Raw genomic sequence first — 17,557 nt, forward strand, 5'->3', positions numbered from 1 at the left:
GTATTTATCGTCTCCTCTCAGAGGAGCAGCGTCACTGAGGGGCAGCCGGCCGAAGAAGGAGTCTCTGTTGTTTTGTATCACACATTCACACATTGGACCAAACTACTTGGTCATTACCATAATACGGACTTGAACTTTTTAATGTGGGGGGGGGGGGGGGGGGACTGGGCCTCAGGAGGATCAATGTTTTCAAAGTGTCTAACTCGTGGACTGGAGGATTGACTACAGCGCCTCCTTCTGTGTCCAACAAAGAGTTCTTTTATCGTCCATTTCCAACAAATGACAACGTTCTGAATAGACAGCGGTGAATGAGGATGTGAACCATCAGCTGAAAAACCACAGAGTCTTTAGAAAATCTTTGGTGATGGATTTTTTTGTGTTATGAAAAGCCAGGTCAATACAGGGAACTGCAGCCTGACGGCCCTATTGTAAAGACAGGAAGTAGAGGAATCAATACTCTGTGATTAATACCTTATAAAATACAACAATCCATAAGGACACTTCAGTAATATTTCTACCCTTCTTCCTTCCTTCCTTCCTTGTTTCCTCTTGCTCTTTCTTGTTTGTAGTACAAGACTGATTACTACAAGTACCACACTAGAACAGATGATACTTATCTTAAGTTGTTCAACTGAAAAGACTGGGCTTTGTTACTGTAACGCTCCATTGTACTAGAACACTGTTGGAGCCTGGCCCTGTTCCCAGAAAGGAGTTCCTCTTCTGAGTTGTTGGCTGAAAATATATGAAAAATATTTTTTTATATATATATTTTTATATATATTCTGTAAGTCTGCCTAATCTGTAGCTAGAACACAGCCTTTTATGTTTCATGATTATTTTTCAGTCAGTTCTGAAGCAGAGCTCATCAGGGTTTGTTAGTCTGAACATTTGATTAAAGAGAGAAGCCTCTGTCTTGGATGCATTCAGGTGCAGTTTGGATCAGAGAGCTCTGTAATTGCTGCTTGTGTAGCAGACCAGCACAATCACCGTAATGGACTATTTTGGTTTTATTATCTGAGGTACAGAAGCTGATACGTGGAGAAGTGGACCTGTGATGCTGTGCCAGTGGAATGTCAAATGTCCAGGTCGTCAGTTTCTTCAGAGTCAGGGTTTCATCACAACATGTCTTTGGTTTTTTATCTCAAGAACAGTTTAGAGAAATCGCACCGACGGCAAATGTGTTGGAAGACGGTTTCTACGCAAACAAAGAAAACCTCAGTAACATAGACCGAACCATTCAAACACACGGGCCTCAAACATTGATCAGTAACAGACAACATAAAAGGAGACATAAAAACAAACAGCTTAAAACCAGATCACCTGTGCAGAGCCTGGAAGTGAGTGCTGTTTTATTAACCCAAAGTAAATATCAGTAGCTAGGCAACAGTGTCTCCTATTAATCATGTCAGATGGTAATAAGTTCCAACAGCAAAGAGGTTTGAAAAGAAGACATGAAATCTGGTACAGACTGAAGAGTTTGTTAGAGATAGAATGAATTTTATAGAAAAAAACCTGAGCATTTGTTGACGGTCATCAGGATATTATCTGCATAAAAATAGATCCACTAGGTGGCAGTAATGCCGCTCACAAGATTTAGGTCTAGCATTAGAGGCACCAGGTTATTATTCCTGGTAGCCTGTGACACTTGGAGTGGACTCACAATTCCATTCCATGTTAGGCTTCAGTGGCGTTGAGTTGGACGGGGACACGTCATTCAGCTGACAAGGTTCTGACACGTACCGTCCAGTTGGAACTTACAGAAGCCACGTGTGACCTGTGATAACTGGCTGCACAAACACACCAGTCGGTGAAATGGGTTGGTTTCAACGGTTTAATTGGGAAAACATACGTAAATGTAACCTTTGTTCTGGACATAATACCGAGGTTATAATATCAGACTTCATGAGTTGTTTGTGGTTCAAGTGTGAGTTCCTGCCAGTTCATATAAGTGGCTTCCTGAAAGGGCTGAGGTGCTCTAATCTTATCTGGCCCCCATGTGGGGGGAGGTGGTCCAGCTGACCCCAGACAGTTCCACTGATGCAGAGCCGCCCACAACTCTAGGCATTATGGGAACAAATGGACTGTTAGCTTGAACATGTGATGACAGACGACTGAACGGAACATTAGGTCTGATTCTGGGCCCAAAACAAAGGAGAGAACACGTCCCCCTGGTTTCTACTGCTGTCATAATGACATGACATAATGTGGTTAAACTTTAAACATTAATTAGTCAAAAATATTTAGATGAGTTGGTTCAACATCGTGTTAGATTATTTTTTTGATTACCTCAGTGTCAGAAACAGACTCAGTCATCTGCCTACGAACATTTCTATCAGATCAATGGGGAAAAGGTCAACTTTTCAAGTCACAGAGGAGTCCGCCCTCATTGATTGGTTCATGAAATAATGGGACCCGCCCCATGGCAACGGATAAATAAAGTCAAATATAAAAAGAAAACGCCGTCTTTATGTCATTATGTCTGCAGCACCCCGTGCTTTTAAGACTTTAAATGTTTAAACGTTAACAACTTGTCAATATCTGTTTATTCTTAAATTCCCTCCCTTCCCTGCTTTGGTCTTCTTGTTCGGCTGCATCTGCTTAGATATAACTGTCTCTCTCTTCAGCATGGTGGTTGTGGGCATCCTGCTGGTCGACACTGAGGCGTCTGAGGAGAGGGTGACAGGAAGAAGACGGTCAAAGAAACATAAGAAGAAAATGTCCACTGTCTCCGTCACGTCTAAGACTCAGACTTTACTGAAAGAAGCTCCACTCCAGGATATGGAGGCAGATAAACACTGATGACAGTGATGACAGCATCAGCATTCTTCCTGGTCTCGTTTACGAGCTAAGGATACAGTTTGAGGAAGGGTTAGGTGTCTTTGTTTATTCAGGGATTCAAGGGTTTTATGTGGAAGTGGATGGAAAACTACAGCAGGATTTGGTATCAGTGGATGAGTGGACGGTCACAAAGGTCTAATCTAATTTAATATCTACATTTTATTTGACCCAACACTTTGAGTAGGACTGCCAGTTATTAGAAGTTACCCTGAAAAATACACTCTCGCTGATGATAGGAGTAGAAGGAAATATCGATACGTTGAGATACTGCGATATTTCTTGCTACCCTATCAATATACTCCATCGGTTATTGATTTTTTTATCACCAATTCCCAGTCCAATATTCCTGGTGTTGGATCATTTTCTCAGACTAGGATCACACTTCTACCGCTCACGTTGAGAATGACTTTAATTGTGAATTATGATATTTATTTTCTTCTCTGTGACCCACAGCCTGTGACCTCACATTTAGACCACTAAGGCTACAACCACAGCTTTACTTCAAAGTACACATATACTGTGTGTACTGACATACTGGCACTTTTTTTTTTCAAGTTTACATGGAGAACACGATCTAACCAGTTAGAATTTGTACAAATAATTATATTACATAACAAATATTGAAAAAAGCTGAAAGTTTTTTTCAGTAAATGTAAGCAGCAGACTTGTGTCAGACATCATGAAGTCTTTTTCTCTGAGATGGTGAAAGAGAATTTTGAACCATCGGTGACGGGACGGTCTTTAGAGGTGTACTTCTCTCTTTGGTCTTTATCGTCTTCATTTCTCTTCTTCTTCATGGCATCACACATGGTGTGCACATCTCCAAACTATTTTGCTAGTTTCTTTAAAAAATATTTCTTAGTTTAATTGATGTGCAAAGGGTTTAGACTGGTCCGGGGACAAACGTGTGAGGTTGGTTTTACACACACAAATGCTAACACCATACTGCATGTGTGTAGTACAACTTGTTCCAATCCAAATTCTACTGTATTACTATGTTATAGTATAATATTTGTAAGCACATGGTCCTCACAAACCTATGAATTATGTGGCTGAGGAACGAGAGCTCTTACCTGATCGAGATCGTACGACACCTGTGTTCAGTATCCAGGGATGGTTTAGAGCCTGGTTCGGTGTGAGACGTTTTTCTGGATCATATCTGAATATGAAAACACATGCACAGAGTGAGGTCACGCTGAAGTGATGATAGAAACAAACATCACATCCACACGTTATAAAATATAAATACATTTAACCGTAGGTTGTAGCGAGCAGCTACGATATGAAGTAAAAGAAAAATTATACTTCATATCCATAAAATACAGTACTTTCTCTACAGTCAGTGACATGTGGATCATGTGTGTACTTACTCAAGACAACGATTTATGAAATCAACAAAATCAGGGTTCCTCGCTTTCAATACATGTTCGAGAGTGGTGCTCTGATCTGCGATGTCACTAATCCTTCTAGGGATTCCTGTGGGATCTGCAGAACCCAGATGGTTCTGGTTAGTTTTTCAACTTCCTGACTTATCAACACAATGTTTTTTGTACTCTTTTTGGATTTTTTCTTAAAATGTACTTGCCAAAATACTTGTGCTGCTGTGGTGAAATTAAAAGCCGCTCTTTAGGCGGGACGCCCAGCACCTGAAGTAAATAATCAAACGTTACTAAAGTCTTATCTTGACTGACGACACCACCGTCTGCACTGTGTGAGTCACGCACCTGCATTATACGGCAGAACTGGCTTTCGTTGTCATGTCCCTTAAAAAGCACGAAGCCCAGGTGAAGCTCAGCTAACATGCAGCCCATGCTCCACATGTCAGTGGCCGGCCCACATTTTTCACCCAGGAGAACCTCAGGAGATGCATAATTTAATGTATGGATAAGAGGTTTGTCTGCAAAGGAAAAAAATGTTTTTTAATCACACAATTGTCAAAATATTTCTGGACTCAAACCAAACTTTGTTGTTTTTACGTTCGAAGCTGTCTTTCTTAAAGTAGCTTCCTCCAAAGTCACTGACTGCTGCGTGTCGTCCCAGAGCTTTCCTCTGGATCAGTATGTTTTCCTGTTAAAAAAGCATCAGAGTTGAATTAACTGTAAAATCATTTACCAGAAAATATTTAAAACCAACCTGGATATCTTTGGTACATTTGAAAGGACAAGTTATAAAAGTTGACGAATGAAGTCAGAGACTGTAGTAATATTAGAATAAAGTTAGAATTATTAATGATCTGTGGAGGCAGTAACTGACAGACAGCTGAGTCCTTGGCTCACCATGACAGTCGTGGCATGAATAAAATCTAAAGTGTGTCACATGTTTCTCTGAAACACCAGTCTTTACCGGTTTTATGTCCCCGTGGATGATTTTCTTTGTTCGGAGGAGCTGCAGACATCGCAGTACGTCCATGGTGTACTTCCTCAGCTCCGTCTCGTTGACTCTTCGCATGTCAGTTTTTAACACTTTTTTAAGGTCCCTCCTGCAAAGTAACATGAAAAGTAAGCTGTTTTTTTTTTTTGTAATTCCATCTAGGAACCACAGTGATTCAGAACTAAGAGTTCCAAACAGAACACAAGCAGAGAACCTACTCGTAGAGCTCAAAGGTGATGCACAGGTGGTTGCGGAAGTAAAATTTCTCCTTCATGTGTACGATGTTGGCTGTGCTCTTCTTGTCAAATTTTTGTAGAGCTTCTAGAATTTCCAGTTCATTCTTGGCCATTTGTGGAATCCTGGAATTGACAAAGTCATTGAATTATTACAACAGAGGAGATTAAAGTGAGTTCTTCTGGACTGTTCCGTGCTCACAAAGACATTTTACCTCTTATTATTTCTGATTATCTTGACCGCCACCAGTTCCATGGTCTTGTGATCCTTGCATTTCAGAACATGCCCTGAAAACCCTTTTCCAAGGATCGCCAGGATTTGATAGCGGAACGCCAGATGGTCATTGATGACCTGTGACAGTAACAGTGGAGAGTTCTGTTATGAGACTGTGATGGACAACATCTCCACGTTGGAACCAAATGCTTTATTTCAGCTGCCAGTTACTGTAGGCATTCACACTATAGCAGTGTCTTTGTAGGTCCTATAAAGTACTGACATGGACTCTAAGAAAAACCCAAAGCTCTTACTATTTTGTAGAATCCTTCCATGTTGTCGTAGCCAGAGTTGTTGGGATCAGAGTCGCAGCCCTGAACCTTTTTGATCATACCTCCCAGGTACCACACATTCTTGTAACGCTTGATTTCCTCCAGCTCATACTTGGTCAGATACTGCTTGACGTGTCTCTGTATAACTGTACGTCAGACAGAACAACAAACTTGTTACAACTTTACGACATAATCCCACCTCTTTGTCAGTACTAATAATCCCAACCCAACTGTTTTTACCTTCTTTGGACAGGGGCGGTTTTCGGGCAGAGGACATCACCCTTTGGTTTTTCTTGACAAACCCTGAGATCTGTGTTCCTGAGGTCTGCAGACTTCTCCGGCGCTGGTAAGAAAATCCAGAAAACACACTTTAATTGTGAAGTACTCAGCTGTCACATGTACCTACAGTTGTGACTGGAGAACATGGACACCTACTGCAACAGTGGGCTGCTGAGAGGTGGTCTGCAGAGATTTGACAATGTTTGTAGGAAGAGACTGTCCCAGTGGGTAGTTGAGTTGGCCCCTGGGTACAGAGGGCAGCTTGACAGCTTGGTGTTTGGGGCAAAAACCGTTTTGTATTTTCTGGGCGTGGTGTTTAACGGGTGGCAGTACAGGCGGTTTGTTGCTCTTTAACTCTGAAGGGTGCCGTCGGACAGTCATCATGTTGCCTTGTACTGGTCTCAGATTGGGTCCTCATTCACACGCTGCTTTATCGCTGGTACGCCGATCAACAGAACCATGGTTTTCTTCCTCTTTGATGTTACGGCAGCAGGCATCCAGTTGGTGTGGGTTTCAAACAACAACTGGTCTCTATTATGTTGCATTACTGCCTGTTTGTAGACTTTTATTCTTTCTAACCTGACAGCACGGAGTCTGGCGCCTATTTGTAATGTTTCACAACAGATGACATCTGTGATGTTGCAGTTGTATGTACTACTTTCTACCTCCTGCCCTGAGTGGGATTTATGAAACATTACTGCGTTTTCATCAAAGACTGGTACAGTATGAGATCAAAGCCGGAATCATGAAGTTACATCATGGCTTGATGACATCAATCACTCCAGGAACAAAAGTCTGTCAAACACATAGCAGTAATAGTACTAGAAGATATAAAAGTAAAAAATGTATATTAGGAAGTATAGAAAATGCATAAACATACATATATTTTATTATGTAGAAATTCTAATATATCATATTATACATAATGTTAGAATTTTTATTTTTCCTTCCGTGTGACCTGGTCAAAGGTCTGAACAGCTTTAATGTGTCCAGAACATTCCAGTCTCTGCTGAAGCATCCACACTTTTGATGAAGGAATAATTTAACGTCACATCTTTGACAGACACTGAAATATTGTGGTATTTCCTCCACTGGGGGGAAAATAAATCTGTATCATTGTACCAATAGTATCAGTATATCACAGTATGTCGTCTTGTTGCCCCTCTATTGTGAAATGTATTGTATCACTAGATTCTTGACACAGAACTAATTTTGAATATTGTGGGAAAATGATTCAGGTCAAATACTTTGTTGGATTTTATCTAATAATCACAGTGACATTTTAACTTTGAATGTGACTATTTAAAAAGAAAAACCTTTCTAAAGGGGTCGCTATGACATCGTCAGTTCTAATCCGTACAAATACGGATGAGCTCTGCTGAGTGGAAAAGTTGAATCGAGAGAGGAGGAAGCGTGGACCTGGGAGTGAATGTCTTTATCTCTGACATGTTCTTTCTAATGCCGTCTTTATTTTCTCTAAACCGCTCCATTTATATGCAGTGCAGTGAGCAGCAGGACGACGGCCTATTATCCTTTTCTTTCCAATTTCGTAAACAACACGTCAGAGACGGCGGTGTAGATGGAGAACAAACAAAATGAATAATTATACGGGCGCTCTACTGGAACACAATGCTAATGCATTTCTAGTTAAAATTCAGAATTGAAGGCATTTATTATTTATTACCTGGAGTACTAGAAGAGCACTAGCTTCCTGCCTATCACATAATCGTGGGAATCGTTAGTGGACTTTATTTTGCTGAAAAAAAGAATAAAGTACGGTGTGGTCGTTACACACACACACACACACACACACACATTTGAAAAGAGTGCAACTGGTACTTCCTGGTAACAGGTATACGATGGTTTAGTCATGAACTGTGATTGGTCGACCTGAAGTAAAGTAAGGGTCACACAGTGACAGATAAGGTTGTATACTGTGGATTATATTATTTTCAGTCTGTGGTTCATTTGTTCGTCTGTTTCTTTTGACAACAGGGTGTGTCTACTGATGTGGGTCGACACCCACTGGTCCATGACATTTTTTTAGTGGCCGCTGCATGATTGTTATTGACTTTGCTTGGTTTGGAACTACAGAAAGAAAACGTACATTTTCTCTAAAGGAATTACCAGTGCACTCTCCGTCATGTAACTCCATTAAGGTTAGCCTTGGAGTGCAGCCAATAATGCATTTGAGAGTGTGTGTTTTTTTAACCACAGTTATATTGGATGTCTCCCAAATGCCCTCTTCTCTATTTCTCTATTTGCCATCGATGTAACTATTTTTTGCAGAAAATGACCTGGATGACTGAGAACCTACACAGACTTTTTTGAGTGAACACAGGAAGTCGTGTGTTGGTGCATGTGACCTGATGTTGGTTTGAACATGACGTCGTACCAAAGATGAAGTCGGCTTCTTCCTACTTTACAAAGATTTCCTTCAGGGAAATGAATTCATTGCATCTTCTTACTGCTGACTCCCACCTCACAAACTTTGTCTGAGACAAAGACATAACATGACACTCATCCCTCACAGACCAGATGTACTGGTTACCCATGGATTTCCTGCACAAAGCTCCTTCAGTATTCCTGGGAACAACTACATTATCTCATTAGTCTGCCTGTCTGTCTGTCTGTCTGTCTGCCTGCCTGTCTGTCTGCCTGTCTGTCTGCCTGCCTGTCTGTCTGTCTGCCTGTCTGTCTGGCTGTCTGTCTGCCTGTCTGTCTGCCTGCCTGTCTGTCTGTCTGCCTGTCTGTCTGCCTGCCTGTCTGTCTGTCTGCCTGTCTGTCTGTCTGCCTGTCTGTCTGGCTGTCTGTCTGCCTGTCTGTCTGCCTGCCTGTCTGTCTGTCTGCCTGTCTGTCTGGCTGTCTGTCTGCCTGTCTGTCTGTCTGCCTGCCTGTCTGTCTGTCTGTCTGCCTGTCTGTCTGGCTGTCTGTCTGCCTGTCTGTCTGTCTGTCTGTCTGCTTCTTCCATTGTTTGTTTTGTTTTTTTGTTGTTTTTTTGGCCGACTTCTGTTTGGTTGAACAGAACATCAGTCTGAAGATGAGTTTCTGCCGACCTTTCATTGTCGCTCTGCTGATCTTGTCTGTTCTGTCTGCTGATGGAGTCAGATGTTTTCAGTGTCCCTCTGGTCGTGGGCCAGTGTGTGCGTTGAGCCGCTCCCCTCCGTACATTACATACATCCGTTATGTAATGGGGGACATGTTTGTTTTCACTGCTTTGGGTGGATTTGGGTGTTTGTGTTTCTCAAACTATGGCTAAATAAAGGAAGTCTAATGGAGCAACATGACAGGGCGTTCAGAGGTCAGCTGATCTCTATGGTTATTATGACTCCGCCCAGTCAAGGCTAATCGCTACAGTTATTTCACTTCTCCTTAGAGACTTATCCTGTCTGGAATGTAGTTAAATGAAAAGAGACTAGAAAAGAGTGAGTCATAGAAGTGTGTGTATACATGTCACAATAAAGGGACAACCGTACAATATATGTTGCTGTTTTTAATATTTCATGTTTCTTTGTTTGATTTGCTAAGAAGTATTGACATCCCTAGTTGGCTTTGATGATATTAATGTTGTGCTACAAGTGTTCCCCCTGAGGCAGTCTATAACCAGGCGGTGACATTTGCTGCGTATCTGGGGAAAAGGTTAACGACACCTGTAATCAATTGTTTATTAGACTTAAAGAGACAGTGTCATTTTGACTGGCTCCCCCTGCAGGCCTTCATTCTAGTCATAGAGTTCTCACCAATCCTTTGATGAATGTCTTCACAGAGAGGACTTCCACTTGTTACGTCACCTTCCTGAGCCTCTGGGAAACAGTTCTGTAAAAGCTGCAGGTTTCAGGGTGAATGTTTACAGTTGAGAAACAGTTTGTTCCTGTTATAAACTAATATAAACTCTTCTCTGTTCTCGGTGCTGTCTGTGATGATCAAGCAAATGGACTTGATTTATAATACAGTAATTATGTTAGAAATATTGTAAATGTTGACCACTGTGAAGGCATGCAGTACCGTTCTGTAACACAGACGTGCAGCAAACTGAGCATCAAAGTCGGCCACATTTTTTTGCAGACCTGAAGTGTTACACAAGTCCAATTTACTTCTTCCTCTGGTGGTATCTGATGAGACAGTTCGTCTCCTGGCAGTAGAAAGAGGAACTAGATGTGAGGGCACAGCAGCCAGAGGTTGGATTAGCAATCAACACATCCTGTGTGCTGTCACAGAGAACCCGGTTCTGTTTCTCTGCCCACGTCAAAGAACGCAGACATGACCATCGTCAACATGTAGAAGTATTGAGTCGTCTGCAGGAGACAAAACAGGAATGGTTAGTAGTTTATCGCAATATATCTCATTTATTGTGACATGTAACGTATGGTATTGTAACACACTCTGATTGACCTCTGCAACCTCTGCTAGAAAGGTGTTGTTTACGCTGTGTTAGCAAAAGTGTCACCTTGTTATCTGTCTCAGACTAACGTCTTGTGTTTCCTTCTACCGAGGCGCTCCGTTTCCTGTTAAGAACCACATGTTGATGTAGCACAATGATTTTCTATTAAAGAGCGGAGCCTTTGATGATATCTAAATTTTCTCTGGACCCCTGATGTGTTTGAACAGATGCAGCAGCCTGATCTGTTTGTTTGAGTTTGTATTTGTCTTTGCTTTCAGACAGGTCAAAGGTTAATGAGTGGCATTATGACGAGGTAGAAAACTTGTTTTTCTACCTGAACAGGCCTGAGCAGGAAGTTAATGAGTGTATTTGTCTCTTCAGTGAACTCTACAACAGACACCACTAAACCGGTCCTCTCTGGTTTAGCCTGTGATTTGGTTCAATTAACCTGCCGTGTCATTGTGTCGTTAAGTCGTTAGTGTGAGGACGACCCACAGTCAACCTCATTGGTCGGTGAAGTGAGACGGCTGCTAACAGGCCACTCCACTCATCTGTGTCCTCAAAGGCTTCATGTGGTTGTTGAACGGAAAAGTTTTAGGGGTTACGTTCTGGGGGCACGTTTGTTGTCTTCTCACAAGGTTTGAAATGTCTCTGTTGTCTGTTGAGTTCTTCAGCATAAAGAGTCACTGCTGACAGAACATCCTCAACCTTCAGAATTAACAGTCAAAATTAACAGTCAAAATGAACATTAAAGCCTAAAGGCAGAAGGAAGTAGAAGACTTGTTAATAATCCTGAATTATCAGAGGGAAAATACAATCAAAGTTTTTAGCAGAGGCCAGTGTACAGTCATTTGGTCACATACTGTCTATAAATCCAACACAAACCTGCTTTACATCAAAAGTAGGACCGATGGCTGTAGCAGCAGCAGTGGAGCTGACAACACGACCCATCATAACAGCTGCTCTGTGTAATGAACACAGGTTGTGTCAGTGACGGAGAAGAGACGTTTCAAACGGAATAAAAACACTTGGAAATACAGAGAGTATTCTTCACAGCACTGGACACATTCACAAATTTATACCACAGATTAAAAATATCACATACAGAAAATAAACCAAACAACACAGTAATTAAACCTAATCATCAACAGTTCAAACACTGAACTGATCATTAGCCACTGAAGCTACATCACAGCTGGAATGATGGGATGTCTGAGGTCTGAGGTCTGAGGTGTGAAGATGACACTGCTCCAGGCGTCTCTGCGTAACCGCCCCATGAATAATGAAGACTTCTCCAACTTCATATCTGTTCTTAATAACATCAGCTGCTCTGTGATTGGTTCTCAGGATTCTCTCAGCCCATCACCTCTAAAACCTGCAGCCGTTTATTCATTCACATCACCTTCACGTCGTCACCATCTTCATCGACGCTCCTGAATGAAAGTGAACGCCACTCTATAATCAGCAGGATTTAAATGAGACATATATATGTGTGTGTGTGTGTGTCTACCATTTTAGAGAAATGTAGATTAATGTCAATACATTTAAGGCAGAATCCTTCGGTGCTGAGGAGGACTATAAGAATGGACCCCCCCCCCGATCGTGTTGTTGTTCTGGCCAGAGGCCAGAAGTTGTAAATGCCATGTTTGTTGATTTGACTTTGTTTTTCTGCAGCAGTTTTTATGAGGGTCAAACTGAGAGAACAATGTCTCACAGGACCGATCGTCCACCATGAGAACTGTGGACCAGAAATTCTGTCAGCAGCAGAATAATATCCACTATCACTACTATTACTATACCACTATTATTATTATTATTGTTATTATGATTCATATTTGCACAGTTTGTGGTGACGTTCCAGATCAGACCCTCAGATTGATTCAGGCAGCCAGGATGTTGTCTCAGCCCTGAGGCATGGACTGCTGCTGTGGAACAGTTCTACAGCAGATGGTTCTACAGTTCTACAGATGATGGTGGTGATGACCAGTGGAGAACATGTACTGTATGTCTGACAGGTCCAGACTCAGTGTTGGTGTCCTTGTGTCTGCTGAGCACCTTTTAAAGGTCCTGTGAGTTCACAGCATCATTCACACTTCACCTCACTGTACCGGACCCCTAGTGGTCAATGTCCAGTCGTGCACGCCGTGAAATACGTATATCCCGTACGTGAACTGCAGTTTCTGTCCAGTGTCCTGTTTTGGAACGGCCTGCTGTGTAAATCAGCGGTGGTTTCCTCAGCGTGACGTCTGTCTTCCTGTATCCTGTCACTCCCAGTGTAAACCAGTTTCACTCCTGGACTCTACGCTCTGTCTTCCATCTCCTCGTCACCTTGACATTGTTCACGGCTCTGTTTACTCAAACACAGTCTCAGTAAAACGACTTCCTCCGTGTACAGTTTCATCTTTGAGTTACTGTGTTGACCTTTGACCCCATCAGCACGTTTATAGAGTATTTACAAGTATTTTCTTTTTTTTTTTTTTGGTAAATTGTGATCACACTTGGACTCAATGAGAGACAAAATAGAAAAAGAAGTAAAAGAAGAAGACGGACGAGCGGTGAGAACCAGGTGTCGTTTATTGAAATACTCTTCAAATACAGGACCTGAATGAAGGCACTTCACTACAGTCAGAACTCTGTATGTGTTAACATGGAAGAACACTGTCAGTGTTACATTATAATATTTGTTTAAAGAATTTCCATAGGATTTGCATCAGGTGCTGATGTGAACTCTGCTTTGTCTCCTATTTTGGTTCTGGTATTTTTCGGTTTTGGATATCGTGTACAAATCTCAGTCTGATACGAGCTGGGGATTATTCTGACTCTGGAACAGGAGGAAATGTATTTGTGTTTTAGGAGGTTTCTAATGTGGGGCGGATTCAAACCCTCCACAGACCCTGACCCTCAGAGCTGGACGTGATGCCTGTGTTTCAAGTGCAGACTCTTCAGACTCATCGTCACCTCCTTCACTCGTCTCCTAACTCTTTTTTTTTTCCCATGCTGCCCTGCAGCGGTGGCTGAGGACAGTGTGTTCAAACTCTCCGGAGCTCTCAGCACCCTAACCCAGGCTGACTCTCTGATTGGCTCAGCACTGAGTGTGATGTCACTGCTGCACATTATAAGGGCTCTGACAAATAGTCTTGGAGACACATTAGAGGAAACGCAGCTTGTTGGAGGCACAGAGTGAGTGAGGCGCCCAGGGAGGCACGGATCAGGAGAGAGTGAGATTAGAAGAGCAGAGAAACTGAAGAAAGTCACATGGAATACTTTACAGAAAGTACCTGAACAGCACTTTTCTGGGTTTTTTTATGGAAGGCAGAACAAATATTTGTGGAGGTTCGTACTTTTTTTTCTTTGTTGGTTTTCTCTTAAAAGCATGCATTTCCTGAAAGTCATGCAAAAAATGCATTTTTTTTAATGAGAGCTTTGCATGCACTGGCTGAGAGACGGTTTTGGTTTTCAAGAGCTTTGCATGCACTGGCTGAGAGACAGTTGTGGTTCAGGGCTTTTCATATTATGTTCACTGGCGTTTGTGTGCGTATTTAATCCACTCCTGTTCTCATCAGATGGGAAGCACAGCCCCCCCAGTGTTCCTCAGTGTGAGTGCTGAGATGGTCAACTCCTCCTCGGTCCAGCCTGAGCATGAGGAAGGTTACAGCCAACCTAAAATGATCCTGCTGGGCATCGTGGTGTCTTTACTCGTCCTCTGCATCGTCTTTGGTAACATCCTGGTCATCGTGGCCATCGCCCGCTTCCAGCGGCTCCAAAATGTCACCAACTGCTTCATCACGTCCCTGGCCTGCGCTGACCTGGTCATGGGTCTGGTTGTTGTTCCCTTTGGTGCTTGTTATATCATCTTTAGGACCTGGCATTTCGGTAGTTTCTGGTGTGAGTTTTGGACCGCCACAGACGTGCTCTGTGTGACCGCCAGCATCGAGACCCTGTGTGTCATCGCGATAGATCGATACTTAGCCATTACTTCTCCGTTCCGCTACCAGTCCATGCTGACCAAGTGCAAGGCTCGCATTGTGGTGGTGCTGTTGTGGGTGATCGCGGCCCTGATTTCCTTCCTGCCCATCCACATGAAGTGGTGGATATCGGACGAAATCGAGGCCAAGGAGTGCATTCAGGACAGTAAATGCTGTGAGTTCTACACCAACATGGCGTACGCCATTACCTCCTCCATAATTTCCTTCTACATCCCGTTGGTCATCATGGTTTTCGTCTACAGCCGTGTGTACCAGGCAGCCAAGCAGCAGCTGAAGAAGATCGATCAGAGCGTTGGACGTTTTCACAACAGCAACAACAGCTGCCTCATGGCCCTGGAGGCCACCAACGGGCGAGCCCAGAAGAAGATGAAGTTTTGCCTCCGTGAACATAAAGCCCTGAAGACACTGGGCATCATCATGGGCATCTTCACTCTGTGCTGGCTGCCCTTCTTTCTGCTCAACGTAGTGGTGGCCATATGGAAGGTGAAAAACATCGAACTGACGTTCAGGATTCTCAACTGGATAGGGTACGCTAACTCGGCCTTCAACCCACTCATTTACTGCCGAAGTCCCGAGTTCAGGTATGCCTTTAAGGAGATCCTGTGTTTGAAGAGGAACCCTGGGCCGGAGAACGGATACGTCTTCAGCAGACACCGGTGGCACAGCGAGCAGCAGGGGAGGAGCAAGGCCAACTCAGAGGACAGCGAGGCCAATGAGAGCGCTCCAGAGAGAGCTGCAGCTGTCTGCACCGTGGAAGAGGCCGCCACGGACCCCAACGGAAACTGCAGCAAAGTTCCATCCCCTGTCAATACTGCCTTCTAATGTTCACTCAGTCAGAAGGAGCTGACGTGTTCACACTGCTGAGTTTGACTGGTGACCTGTGAAGGTAAGGTCAGGAGACCCCAGATCAGACTGACTTCAGTTGAAGCTACTACTGTAAACCACTTTTTTTTTTATTTTGAACATGTACCTCATCACAGCTCATGTGACTTTGTTTCTGAGCCGATGGTTCACTCTGTTTTTAGGAAACTCCACAGAACTGACACCAGGTCAGATTCACTTCTGTTTATTTGCTCTGCCTGTCGTCGCTGATCTGATGTGAATGTCTCAGACCTAAAAGTTTCTGACTTGTTAAGAACCAGATGGCATTTTTAAAATCAGAAGTTGACATTTTCACAAGTCTGTACCAAACCTCTGCCTCTGTCAGTGTCGGTCGAAGGTAGACCAAAAACCAACAGACGATGAGAGGAGATTAAACGTCCTTTAGTTTTTACTTTATAGAAAATACATTCCAGTTCTAATCACCAACTACTAAACATCGCCTCATTTACTTTCCAGGTGTTTTTGTCCAACAAAAAAGAAAAAAAAAAGCCCTCCCTCCCCATATGTGCTCATTCTTCAGTAATGCGGGGGGGGGGGGGGGGGGGTGGCTCCCCAGGCTGTAGTGTTTTTCTACAGCTGATTGTCAGCAGACAGTTAGTAAAGATGTGACTGATGTTCTCAGAGGTAGTACTGAAGTATTCTCTGTCTATGAATATTCACTACTAGTTGGTACATTAATTTACCTTCATGTCGTGAAACCAGTTTTTTTTTTTTAATTTGTGCAGATGTCAGTAGACACAGTCCCCAGGCTGCTGAGGCTGAACGTGCAGAGTTGAGGCACCAGGGTAAAAAAACACAGTCCAGTCTGAGACACAGCCACGGTGGTCACTCCACACCAGTCAACACAGAAGAGAAAAAAAAGTGAACAGATGTCTGGACATTTACCAAATCAACAGAATATTTGACAAAGACACCGAGGGGCCACGGAGCGGAGGGCCCCCCGGTCCAGTTGTTTTAGTCTGTCTCCTTGTTGTTCAGACTGCAGGAAACACAGCGGCCCAGCTGAGCCCAGCCCAGTAAACACAAACACAGCCTGTGTTATCTGTGCTGTGCAGTCGGGCCGTCACATGAGTTCTGTCCTGGACTGGCTGTGAGTCTATGGTCAACTGGTCAGGGATTAAAGTCCACTCGTTCTGTTTCTCACTGTTAATATAAGAGTCAGACTTTTCTCTATGTCTTCTGCAGAATTGCGCCCCCTATCACAGTCACCTCAGCTATCTGCAGTATGTTCTGATCAAAGTGACAGCATGCTAAAAGTGGCTCCTGGGGGGGGGCGGGGGGGTGGGGAGTCTCTGGCAGTCTAAATCGGTTTATGTGACCCGTGTTTAGTACATGTGTGGGTGTCGAATCAGCTGACACCATCAAAACGGTGGACTGTTTCCTCTTTGGTCGCTGGGTCACGGTCTGATCAGTGCTGTTGTCATGAGCCACAGACCTGTACACACACACACACACACACACACATATATATACATATATATATATAAATATATTGGCCCATTCCAATCTGGATTAATTTGAACGGAGTAAATGCAGAGGTCAGAGGTCAGATTTAATGAAGAAAATCTTTTCAATCCAAACGCAAAGAAGATTAGAGTCCAATATTTATTTTTATATTTTTACGGAATTGTTGCCAATATAAAGAGGTTATAGTTGAAAACATGTTTGAATCTGTGTGTGTTGTTGTTTCATTTCTATGGTAACTGTTATGAATGTGTGTCCATGACACAACATGCTGTGCTGTACAGTCTTCAGTCATTAGTTTACACTAGCAGTGGTTCCCAAAGTGAGGGGCAGAGACCTATTTCAGGGCCACTGCAGCAAAAAAAAAGAAAGAAAAGTTAATGTTTTCTTATTTGCACTAAATTGTATTTTATGTCTCCTTTTGTTGCACGAGAATAAGAAATAAAAACAACGACAGGACTTTGAAAGAACAGTGAGGTTTGAAGCTGTCTGTAAATGTACACAAGGGGGCGCTGCAGAACAAGTTTGGCAGCCACTGCAGTACAGCATTCCACTTAAGCCGGTGTTTGTAACTGTAG

General features: G+C 43.0%; 2 protein-coding genes across 6 annotated transcripts; one reads left to right on the forward strand and one right to left on the reverse strand.

Moving 5' to 3' along the window:
* Positions 1-1,568: 1,568 nt before the first annotated feature.
* On the reverse strand, positions 1,569-7,075 carry LOC103391398 (dual specificity tyrosine-phosphorylation-regulated kinase 4-like). Its single transcript, XM_008327649.3, has 12 exons — positions 6,423-7,075; positions 6,228-6,330; positions 5,970-6,133; positions 5,657-5,793; positions 5,427-5,567; positions 5,182-5,317; positions 4,815-4,905; positions 4,563-4,735; positions 4,424-4,484; positions 4,209-4,323; positions 3,912-3,997; positions 1,569-2,665 (listed from the first exon to the last, which is right to left on the reverse strand). Exons 1-12 carry the CDS (start codon positions 6,648-6,650, stop codon positions 2,532-2,534), a joined length of 1,569 nt encoding a protein of 522 aa, XP_008325871.1. The 5' UTR covers positions 6,651-7,075; the 3' UTR covers positions 1,569-2,531.
* On the forward strand, positions 6,247-17,302 carry adrb2a (adrenoceptor beta 2, surface a). 5 transcript variants are annotated; one of them, XR_522785.3, is made up of 3 exons: positions 10,280-10,584; positions 14,211-15,519; positions 16,241-17,302. XR_522785.3 is itself a non-coding variant. In XM_008327651.3 (2 exons), exon 2 carries the CDS (start codon positions 14,211-14,213, stop codon positions 15,453-15,455), a length of 1,245 nt encoding a protein of 414 aa, XP_008325873.1. In that variant the 5' UTR covers positions 6,247-6,333; the 3' UTR covers positions 15,456-17,302. The 5 variants fall into 5 exon arrangements, 4 of the variants coding, with proteins under 4 accessions (XP_008325873.1, XP_008325872.1, XP_024919053.1 ...); XM_008327651.3 differs by lacking the exon at positions 10,280-10,584 and adding an exon at positions 6,247-6,333 and having other exon boundaries at positions 14,211-17,302; XM_008327650.3 differs by having other exon boundaries at positions 10,281-10,584; positions 14,211-17,302.
* The last annotated feature ends 255 nt before the right edge of the window (positions 17,303-17,557 follow it).

This window comes from Cynoglossus semilaevis, chromosome 15, assembly GCF_000523025.1.
Source record: "Cynoglossus semilaevis isolate Cse_v1.0 chromosome 15, Cse_v1.0, whole genome shotgun sequence".
Classification (NCBI taxonomy): domain Eukaryota; kingdom Metazoa; phylum Chordata; class Actinopteri; order Pleuronectiformes; family Cynoglossidae; genus Cynoglossus; species Cynoglossus semilaevis.

Coding starts and splice junctions, on each gene's coding strand:
- LOC103391398 (XM_008327649.3), bottom strand. CDS start 6,650: ATGATGACTGTCCGACGGCACCCTTCAGAGTTAAAGAGCAACAAACCG. Junction 5,568..5,656: donor ATAATCAGAAATAATAAGAG/GTAAAATGTCTT, acceptor TGTCAATTCCAG/GATTCCACAAATGGCCAAGA. Junction 5,318..5,426: donor ATCACCTTTGAGCTCTACGA/GTAGGTTCTCTG, acceptor GTTACTTTGCAG/GAGGGACCTTAAAAAAGTGT.